Source organism: Lonchura striata, chromosome 7, assembly GCF_050655825.1.
Source record: "Lonchura striata isolate lonStrDom1 chromosome 7, ASM5065582v1, whole genome shotgun sequence".
NCBI lineage: Eukaryota > Metazoa > Chordata > Aves > Passeriformes > Estrildidae > Lonchura > Lonchura striata.
Window position 1 is genome coordinate 19,410,525 of NC_140709.1, and position 10,979 is coordinate 19,421,503.

The 10,979-nt window shown below is 39.0% G+C and overlaps 2 protein-coding genes across 8 annotated transcripts in view; one reads left to right on the plus strand and one right to left on the minus strand.

Moving 5' to 3' along the window:
• Positions 1-10,979, plus strand: part of G6PC2 (glucose-6-phosphatase catalytic subunit 2) — a 53,122-nt gene that overhangs the window by 16,699 nt on the left and 25,444 nt on the right. The gene's annotated exons all lie outside the window — the stretch shown is intronic.
• Positions 1-10,979, minus strand: part of ABCB11 (ATP binding cassette subfamily B member 11) — a 44,229-nt gene that overhangs the window by 2,418 nt on the left and 30,832 nt on the right. For 2 of the 6 annotated variants that reach the window (XM_085584376.1, XM_021534757.4), the window contains exons 21-29: positions 9,907-10,011; positions 9,649-9,810; positions 7,650-7,853; positions 5,567-5,808; positions 5,301-5,457; positions 4,352-4,549; positions 3,385-3,591; positions 2,521-2,667; positions 112-2,004 (exon numbers count right to left, since the gene is read on the minus strand). In XM_085584376.1, coding sequence (XP_085440502.1) covers positions 1,804-2,004; positions 2,521-2,667; positions 3,385-3,591; positions 4,352-4,549; positions 5,301-5,457; positions 5,567-5,808; positions 7,650-7,853; positions 9,649-9,810; positions 9,907-10,011 — 1,623 coding nt within the window. In that variant the 3' untranslated portion in view covers positions 112-1,803. Of the gene's footprint in view, positions 1-111; positions 2,005-2,520; positions 2,668-3,384; positions 3,592-4,351; positions 4,550-5,300; positions 5,458-5,566; positions 5,809-7,649; positions 7,854-9,648; positions 9,811-9,906; positions 10,012-10,979 lie in introns of those variants that run through there. The other 4 variants (XR_002465764.3, XM_021534760.3, XM_021534759.3 and 1 more) reach the window with 4 other exon arrangements.

Sequence of the window (10,979 nt, forward strand, 5' to 3'; positions counted from 1 at the left end):
CAGCTCCATCCTGAACAGCTAACCCTTGTCGCAGACATGATACTTCCTGGCTGTTGCCACATACTCATGTGCTTGGCTGAAGGGTAAGAGAAGAAATGCTAGAGCACAAAAGTCATTAAAAAAATACAATCTATTGATTTAATTTGGTTACAAAGTTATTGCCCCTTATGAAAAAGAATTATGAAATAAGTTTACATAGTCATTGTAATTTTTAATGAAGAGTAATTATTTTTCCATGGCCTTAAATAATAATATTAATTAAATATCACATACACATGTGTGCAGGTTATTGATAGTCAGTCTGCCAATAGTTTCCTGAGCCATCAAACTACTTAGTGCTTAAAAGATTAAAAAGATTAAAGAAAATAATGTAGCTTTTACTTTTCCATTTAAAATACAGACTTTCTTAGAGAGATAGCCATTTCAGTGCTGGCTGTGTGATTTCAGTAGGGTATGTGGCAGTGATTCTGTTAATGGACTTGTATAAAAGTTGAAATTGGATTTTGCTGCCTGGAATTAATGGATGTATCCTAATAAACTTTTTACACTTACAGCTCTATTTATGTACTGCTACTGTTGCAGTATTTTATAAGAAGTGGTGTGACTTACCCACCCAGCCCAGATGCAGATTTTAGGACATGGAGAATGACTTTTCCAGTTGATACACTGTTGTTTAAAATCAATATTTAAATACTGAAACTGTAGTCTAGACTTTCTTTCTATCTGCTTTTCTCCAAGATCCTAGTCACTAAAGGAAACAGTCCTGCTCTGCTGCAGACAATAACACATTTCAATGAAACGTGTGGTAGATACTACAATAAACTGTGACAGATACAAGTTTCTCCCAAATGAAGCTCCTTCCTGACCTTTTTCATTTCTGAACATATTGTTACTCTGTTTATCAACTGTATTTAATACAAAGAACTAACTATTTTTTCCACCTTCACTCATGATTGTATTACCTTCTGAAGAAAAGAACATATCTATCACCATTTCAGTAGAAGTGGTTTAAATAACTGATGATTAACCATAGAATTTTACATTAATTTAACCAAGGCATTTATTCCTATTCAAAAATATTTCTGACAGCTGATTAGAATGTGCTAGGTGGAGAATGGTGGGCTAGGAAATTATGCTCACCAGCTTCTGTTCCTTACCTTGGTTGCTTTCCTTTAGTGAAGCTGCCTTCTTTGTAAGTACTGACTGTTTGTTGAAGGGGCACAGCTGTGTCAGTGCTGCAGGTGCACACAAGGGAAGCCCAGCCTCCCCCAACAGCACCACTGATGTGTGTGGTACAATGGGTGAAAGAGTGGGACTTCTGCATGCACAGGAAAGGCCTCTGCTGAAATTGTCTGCAGACCAAATGTTAGGACAGATTTGACCCCTTCAGATGTACAACAGCATTTGAGGAGTTGTTTTCATTCATTTAGCTTACCTAGAGAAAGGGCAGTTTCCTGAACACCAGTGTCTTCCTTGATCACTAGCTGAGGCATGACAGAACTGTGCAGTCTGACTGCAGGTAGTGGCAACTCCCCAGATCACCAGGAAAGATCTTTCCCAGTTTCAGGCTTTTTTTCCCTTATCAGTGGGCTAAGATACTTCCTGAATGCATCAGCCTGTGCTTAGTGCCTTGCATGTGCTGGACAAGTGTGCTTGATGCAGACAGCTACATACATTCAGTGTTCTACAGATTTCACTGTATTGTAGAGCACTCCCTCTGTAGTGCAATGGAGCACCAACATACACGTACCTACCACAAAGTATTTGCTTACAGAAATCTTACAAAGTTAGAATCACAGTAATTCAGCTAATTGGGGCTCCAGTAGTAACAAGCTTCCAGTAGGCTCCTTCCATAGCCATCAGTTCATCATGAGTGCCCCTTTCAATGATGAGTCCCTGTGACATTACAGCAATGATATCAGCATTCTGGATGGTGGACAAGCGGTGGGCAATGACAATGCAGGTGCGCCCTTCTCTGGCTTTATCCAGTGCTGCCTGCACAGTCTAAAGGCAAAAGACAAAGTGTCAGAATAAAAATGTGCAAATACAACAGAGCTCAGAGCTAGAGGAACCCAATTGCTTTAGATTAATTGATCATATTGCGTAAGACTTGTAAAAGGAACAGAGACTAAATCACAGGTTTTGATATTGATGTGCTTAGCTGGGACATGCACTCTGTTTACCAGTAGTACAAACAAGGGACAGCTAAACATAGAGGTAGAAATTAAGGCCTTTACTCTGCTGCCATACTAAATGTCAACTGAATGCCTTGAAATCCAGGCAATTAAGACATTTCTGAAGAAGTGGTAGTTTAAGAGCATTTGGGGCTGGCTGCATTTTCTTACAGCTGTTCCTCCTGCACTTCTTGGAAAGATCATTAAAGGAGAAAGTGCTGAATTCACATTGTGGAATAATGTTCAATCATGCAGCAGAGTATGCATCTCTATAGAACAGAAAAGGTATTGTATGTTGTAGGCCATTGTGTTAACTTTCCCTTATTGATTATCACTGTGCATTTACCTTTTCACTTTCCGTGTCTAAGGCAGATGTAGCTTCATCCAGTAATAAAATTTTTGGGTCTCGTATGATGGCCCTTGCTATGGCAATGCGTTGCTTTTGCCCACGAGACAGCTGGGATCCCTGAGCCCCAACATTGGTTTCGTATTTCTGAAAAATATACAAAATGAGTATTTTATTCAGGTGTAATTTAACACACCAGTACACAGCTAAAGGAAAAGCAGGAGAGAGGAAAGAAAACCACTGCTGACCACTTGCAGAACCTGGGAATGCAGAAACAATGTACAGCAGCAAACATGTTTGGGGTGAGGTTTCCAAGCTGTGCTTTGTTTGCACGTGGCCCTGAGGCTCAGGCAGCACAAGAATGAGCTTGGAAGGAAAATGTGATAGCAAAATGTTGGCTATTTGTCTGAGGCAAAAAGAATTCTCCCTGCCCTAGATTTAGGAGAAGAGGCTGAAAGTGATTTAAGAGCTTTCTAGAAAAGTGCTTTGTGTGGGTGCCTAAATTGTATCCATACCTTATATGTTCTTTTTATATTCGTATTATTTTAGTGCATTTAAATACTTCTCAAGTGTACACAAGCAGCCAGCCACCTTCAAATATTTTTGTCTAAGTATCATGTCCTACTCACAAGGCAAATCTCCCACAGCTATGAACAGGATTTATGTATTTGCCTACTGTGTAAGAATTCAGTAGTAACTCACACCCAGACTCTAAGGAACACAACAAATGGTCACAGCACCCTCTTGCACCTACTGTCACAGCTGTAAAAGGACATAAAAGGTGCATGCATGTAGCAACTTCAGCTGGTTTCAGAGCAACTCCTGCAATGAACACTGAGCAGCCAAGGTCTCGCAGGTACTTACGTTAGGCAGAGACATGATAAAATCATGCAGTTGAGCCTTCTGGGCTGCTTCTATGACTTTTTCCATCGTTGCTTCTTTTGTGTTACTGCCATATTTGATATTATCAGCAATGCTGCAGTCAAATAGCACAGGCTCCTGTGACACTATTCCGATTTTTGATCTAAGAAACTGCACATTTACGTTCTTAGAGTCATGTCCATCTATTAACTATGAGAAAATGGGAGAAAACTTGAAACATCATTACAAAACAACAGCTTGCAATACCCAAATAGTTTATCGCAAAACTAGATTATTTAACCATGTCATTAAAACACAAACACAACTGTTTTAAAGTGACTGGTTGAATTGCTTGTCTCTGACACCTTTGTACATGATGTGTATTTTGTGGTATGGCTTTGATCCATACCACAAAATACACTAGACCATTTGCTCAACAGAAGTCCTAGTGAACTATTTAATTACTTAAGTTTAGGCATATGCTTTATTGCCTTTCTGACATAGTGATCACCACACAGATTTTTTCCAGAGAAAGATAAATCAATCTAGATGGGTAAGTATTTACGTTAGGAAAACAAAAAAACATTCTAAGCTATCAGTAATTGAATAACTGGAAGTTAAATCTAGGCAAGTTCCGGGCACTTTGTTGCTCCATTCAGACTTGATTTTGCTTGTGCTCTCACAATTCACAGCATACATTTGTATGTTTCATACAGAAGCTACCAAGGCAAATTCCTAATGCATGGGAGTGCACCTGAGGCATGGAGTTCTCTTATCTTGTCTGAATATGTCTGAGACAATACTTGGGAACTGTCCAAATAGTCCACATCTGTCCTTTTGAGAAGGAGAGGAAGCCTCCAACTGTACCTGTATGAGCCACCACTGCTAGGCTGCACAGTAGGACTCAGGCAGAAGGCCCTTGGAGCACTGCTGAAAACCAGAGCACAGAAACCACTTTTTCTTTGCTTACCACACTTCCTTTCTCAGGGTCATAGAAACGCTCCAGAAGTTGGACACTGGTGCTCTTACCACAGCCACTACTTCCAACAAATGCCAAAGTCTGTCCAGGCTTAACAGATATAGAGAGTCCTTTTAGGACCTGAATATCAGGCCGAGAAGGGTATGTGAATTTACAGTTAAGAAATTCAATGCTTCCCTTGAAATCATCCTGGTGAAAAGAAATAGGAGAAAGATGTTACAGTGAGCTCAAGCTCAATCCTGAATTGTAAAATACAACTCTTCTTCAGATCCATTCCTGCCTCTTTTGCTTAAAATTTGACATTTGTACTTATGAAATTATCTCAGAAAAAGTGAAAAAAACCATACTGGAGTAGCTGTCCTAGAGGTGAAGCTATTAGTCATAACACTGTTACTCTGCTCATGCTTCCCTGCCTGGCACTGGTCAGAGACATAAATTGGAAATGCCATTGCCTTGCAAATGGGCACATTTTTCATTTTAATAAAGACATTATGTATAAAATAAGTAATTTCAATATTCTGGGTCTGACTTTCCAATTCACCAGAAACTGAGCATTTTCATTTTGTCTGACTCAACAATTCTTTGCCTCCTTATGAACACCCCTCACCAGTTTTATGTGAATGGAAAAACCTCCATTATAATCAGTAATAGTAAGGTTTGTCATGTAAAGCAGTAAATAAAGCTTGCTGTTCTTTGAGTCATACGAATCAGTTCCATTCCAATTTACAGGACTTTTACACTGATAAATTCCTAATGCCTGACTTTACACTACACTTTCTGTCTAGTACAGAGCTTGCTTCCAAAACAGCAAAGAAAAATAAAAATTTTACAATAACCTTCTTGTAAAGCATTGATCCTCATCGACTGCTAAGTCACTAGTGCAACATCTATGCCTGTAGTGAGCTGACTGACATCACAAATTACACATCTCCACTCTTACCCATTTTTCCCCTTTTTCACTGTAAACACTGATTTTAGGCTGTCGATCAACCAGTTGAAAAAAGCGTGCGGCAGATGTTTTGGCTTTGGCATAGTTTGGGGTATAGGAAGAAGCTCTTCCCAAAGCAGTTCCACTGGTGACAATTGCAGAGATCACCCTGTGGGGAAGGGGGAAATGGTCATTCTTGGGAAGCCATCAGGAAACAGAACACCACACCAAGTCCAGAACTTTTAGAGACCTGTTTGTGGCTCTGAGCCAGCTCTCACCTGAACACAAAGCTGTAATGGAGCCCCTCAGCGTTAACCAGAAATCCCCCATATCGGTAAGAGACGGAGTTGGCAATGAACACAATGCTCTGGGCAAAGCCAAAGCAGAGTCCGTACACATGTGCTTTTTTGATTGCAGCTCTGTAGGGCAAATCCAGGTGCTTCTCAAAATTGTCAATAAACATCTTCTCTTTTCCTATCCCAGCTACTGTTCTGATATTAGAGAGAGCTTCACTGGCAATCTGGAAGAGGATAGAAAATTGGGTAAAAGCTCCTAATTTTTACTTGGAAAAGTAGAGTGTGGCCTCACAAGTGCATGATTCTTTCATGAACTTAGGACACTGATGCAATCTATAAATTCATTCAGACATGATACAGACTGGCCAAAACATCAGATGGCCTAAAGAGAACTTTTCCTACAAGCAATTACCTATTGATTTCCTCAAGATCATTGCTCTGCCTGCTCCACTGGAGCTGTTACTGTAAGCACTTTCAGGGAATCAGGCATGTGCTCTCACTTGTGACTTATTTCTCATAATGTGAATAAATATGACATCCACAAAAGGAAAAATTGTTTTAGGAACTTCTTTGATTGCATGGATTTATTAATTAAATATGTTTATTTCAATTGGTTTGTGTTACTTTTAGCAATAGTCAGAGAAAGAGTTAAAAGGGATAGCATCCCCAACTTCCAATTCATCAATTGTATCCACTTGAATTTACTAAGTTTCCTCACCTGGTCACCCTCCCTCCCCCTCTGATATCCAAAAGGCTGATGAAATGGAGCATATATATCTTTAGTGATACAATTTCCAAGATTTTTATCTTGTACATAGGCAAAGAGTAAGCAAATGCTTGCCTATGCACATAGAAAAATGCAACAGAGGAAATTATGAGATAATCCCCACAGAAACTTGTGTGGAACTTTTTTTAGTTGTAGGCTTCATAATGTAATTTATTGCCAGTCAGAATTTGGGTTTATATCCCAATAAGAGAGTACCACAGTTTCATTTACAGAAGTAAATTGACAGCTTGTTTGGTCCTAATTTCACCCTTTTAATAGCAAATAATTTTACTAAGAAATTGTTTTAAAATACTGTAGTTTACTTGGACTTTGATAGTAGATTCATAATGTAACACATTCCTTTGGGAGGCAGCTTTGGTATTATAGCTTATGAAAGTTTTCAGCTTGTAGGAAAAGATCTGAATGTAGACAATCAGAACTCCAGCTTCAGGGTTTTTTTTTTTCCTGGCCAAAATTGAGAGTCAATGTCTTGCATTATCGTTCAATGTAAAGATAATAGGTTTGAGCAGATAATAGTTATTGTGGATTGGATTGTGCAGATTTTCCAATGTTTAGCATGGCTCATGAGCATTCACTTTGGAAGAATTCGGTGTTTTTAGCATTTGAATGCAGTGCTGGCAAATAAATTAGAAAATAACACCAGACACAATCAGTCATTACCGAAACTGCTGAAACATTGCTTAAAATATTACTTCATCATAGCCTCTGGGTTGTTCTATTGAGAGCTGTTGCCTTGACTCATTAGTGAAGTTTCTCTCCTTGTCAAGAAGTATTTTAAGAACTTTGTAAATAACTAATTATTCTGGGTGCAGGCAATTGGTCAGGTCCTAATTCTTAAGATGGAAGGACTAAGAGCTTAATTCTTAAGCTGGTGCGACCCACCAAAGGAACAGCTGTAACTGTCCTCTCTTAAATCTGCATACTGATTTGTGGTTCAGTACCAGATTCTCAGGTGTGAGCATTTCTAGGTGAACGGCTATCACTGCTTTCTGAGGGCAGCTTAATCACAGGTCATCAGCAAATGGGAGTTTAAATAAAAACCAACAAAGGTGAACTGGACTGCTGAGAGATCTGTGTCTACCACTTCAGTCCAATAACTTTTGCAAGGTCAGTCACATTCCATGCAGCAAGTGCTGCATGGTTTAACAAGCTGAAATATTGCAACTTATTCACAAAGCATTGCCAGTTTCATGACATTTGAATTACTGATGGTCCCTAAAGACTGATTTTTCATCTACCTGCAACTGAAAATATAAATTAGTCTTTAAACAGCATTACCCGTCCAGTAGCTTCCAGTGCTTTCTTGTCCTGTGAGGCAAATCCTGTCAGCATTTTAGCCTGCACAGCTCCAGATAAAGCCAAAAATGGCAGGAAACACATTATTACTAAACTCAGTTTCCAGCTGAAGTAGAAGGCAATGACCACGGCCACCCCAATGTTAGTAAAGGAATTGACAATCATTCCTATCTGCGATCCAGTTGCCTTTGAAGAAAAGGAACAGACATCATTGTTTGTACTTCAAAAACAAATTAAACAAATTGTCCTATAAAATTTTAGAAAACTGTAAATTAAAATAACATAAGACACTATCAGCTAGACTGCACTGGAATTTATCCAGTCTGGATATACTGTTTCCAGTTTATCGGATCAAGAGAGGGACTGCAAATGTCCTTTGATCCACCAAATTTTCCATTGAGAATTCAGAAGATTGTTTCTACTGTTTGTGGGAAAGATAATGTAACTACTGAAATCTGTTACCTTGGTTCCCTGGAGAATCACTAATCTGAATACATTTTTTAGCCTCTACATTTATCCATGAAGATATAAATAATCAACAGGACCATTTTATAGCTTAGCTATTAACAACAAAGCCTCAGCAGTAAGCAAAAATCAGTAAGCAACATCACTGAAAAGGAATGAAACCAAGTTGTATTTCTGCCTACCCCTTTATTAAGGAAAAAAGTTAAATATAGCTTTGACATCATCTTTATTGAATATATTGAATTTGTCTGCTCCTTATATACTTCAACAATGCTATTCTTTCTAATAGACTTATTTACTCAAAAGTAATATTCTTTCATAGCAGTAAACAGCACCCTGAATAGGAACAATATTGCTATGTGTTAGAATAAAAATGTACATTTGATATGCTTGATGATTTTCAGTCAAACTCATTTGCAGGGTATGAACTTGCCAGCACAAAATGCTCATCATCTCCTCCTCCTCTGACCTGCAGCAAGGTCTGCGTCAGGCAGCGAAAGGTTCAGGGCAATGCTGCACAAGTAGCTCTGGTCTCCCTCACCCCCTGCAAGCTGTGGCTTGGATGGCTGTGCCTCACTGCTTTGCCTCACTGTTTTTGCTTCAAACAAAGATGACTCTTAGGACATTAAATGGTTCAGTCAGAGTTTTGCAAGTTTATTTATTTCAATTAAAATATATCCTGTAAGTGCCTGTGAGGTTTGCAGGAGGTTTCTCTGATTCTGTAGAAATTGGTGCTGACAGGGCTTTTGGAAACCTCTTCTCCAAAACCCCCATTTAAAGTTTTTTAAAACTAACTTACAATCTTCAGTCAAGCTGAAACATGACAATTTTTGCAACAAAAGAAATGTATATATCTTCCTTGTTTCTAGGAAATTGCCTGCATTGCAGCCCAGCAAAATGGCATCTGACTCACTTTTACCTAAATTCAGATAGGGAGCATGCATAGCTCAGCATTATTTAACCCTCAGCCACTGAGGAACACTGTGCATGCAGCTAGTGTCTCACTTTCCCAAACACTGAAAACTGGCTGCAGGATTCCCAGCTGGAGCACCAGCCAGTACTGCAGATTGGTTTTTCAAGTGGGTTGTCAGTTTAGATCAATATTGCCACAACATGCACAATACCATGATGGAAACTGGAAAACATGGGTATTAATGACTGTCAATAACATACTATTTTGATGTGTTTTTGAAATAAACACTCTAACATTGTGGCAAAAAGCTAATTAATCTCCAGGAAAAAAAAAGAAAATCAAACTTCTACATTGGGTGTTTCTTCCTATCCCATTGTTTGTTGGTATTTTATTAATTTTTGAGTCCATTTTTGTACTTTTATGGTATACTACTATTGGTTCCTCAGTGGCAGTCTATTAATAGAATCAGCTTAATTGGCTTACCAAGAACTGATCTACACTGATCTGGCTGGTTGCATGGTAGCTAATTTCTGTGACAACATGCCAAAATAAGGCTTCAATCAGTGTCTATAGTAAAATGATTCATAAAGTGCCAGGTCTTACCCCTTGGACCTGTGAGGCATCTGTTGCAAGCCTGGTAGTCAAAGCACCAGGGCTGTTCTTCCGGTCATCAAACCAACCAATGTCTTGCCCAAGCATAGCCTGGAAACCAATTTTCCTTAACCGTCTTGTAAGCAGCTCACCAGATTTGGCAAAGGTGTATCCCTGGGGTACATGAGAATAAAAACAGACTGTACAAAGAGACACCCACCAAGAAAGGGTGCAAAACCAAAAGTATGTATTGCTAAATTGGACTATTACCTGGAGAAACTGTGTGAAAAGTGAAAGAACTCCAACTAAGACAAAGAGCACACAGACACCATTGATCTGGTTTTTTTGGTCTTCTTCATCAAGAATGGAGAAGGTCTTTGAAAAGAAATAAACAGAAATGTCAGTTTTGCTGTGTGACATATGTACTTGACTCCCAGTTGCCAAGTGCAGAAACCCATCCTGCAACCAAAGCCAGAACACAGAGATCTCCCTCACCCCCTGCAAAGGTCAGATTCCTTGTTTTTCCTAAGGTGAGCCTGGGTTAAAACATAATGGGTTTTACTCCTGTTAACAAGTTCAACAAGTGCTTGGTGTCTGCATGCACTACTCCTATTTGTGACCTATTCCTGGTTATAATTAACCACTCACCTCCCACTGTAAATAATGATAACCAGAGAATAGCAATGTAATAAACAGCATAGCAACAAAGCAACAGTAAAATCTGTCCTGTAAAATCAAACTATCCCATTCTGCAGCTATCCTAACATGGTCAGTTATGTTTTTAATCTGTGCTCTTCATTAAAAAAATAACACTGATCATGCCAACATGCAGCATGGATAATAACAGCAGGTTTATAAAAAAGAAAGATTTGTTGCTGAGGTGTCCATATTCAAATCATGTAAGTCTCATCAGTTTTAGTGTGGACTATCTTTTATCTGGAGCCATGGACTCCATGCCCAATAGGAGTAAGAGCACACCTTTCAGTTGTGTTTCACTGGAAAGATTCCATACTCTGAGACAATTCTACAGGGAGAACCAAAGCATAAGTAAAAGAAACTACTGAAAACTTTGTTCAAAAGGTACATACACAGTATTATCTAGTTCTTCATTGCGTTTTTGGGACTTATTTCTGAAAACCTTCAGGGCAGACTTAGCTAAATTTATCCTTTCACTTCATAGATATGGGGATTTTTCCCTCACTTCCCCAGCATATTTGTCCCAGAGTACAAGCCCACGTGTCTGACACAACAACATTGCAGATAATTTGGGCAGATCTGAAAGCAGATGTATATTCCATCTGCCTGACTGCCTTGTCATCAGGCAGAAATATTTTAAGTTTATG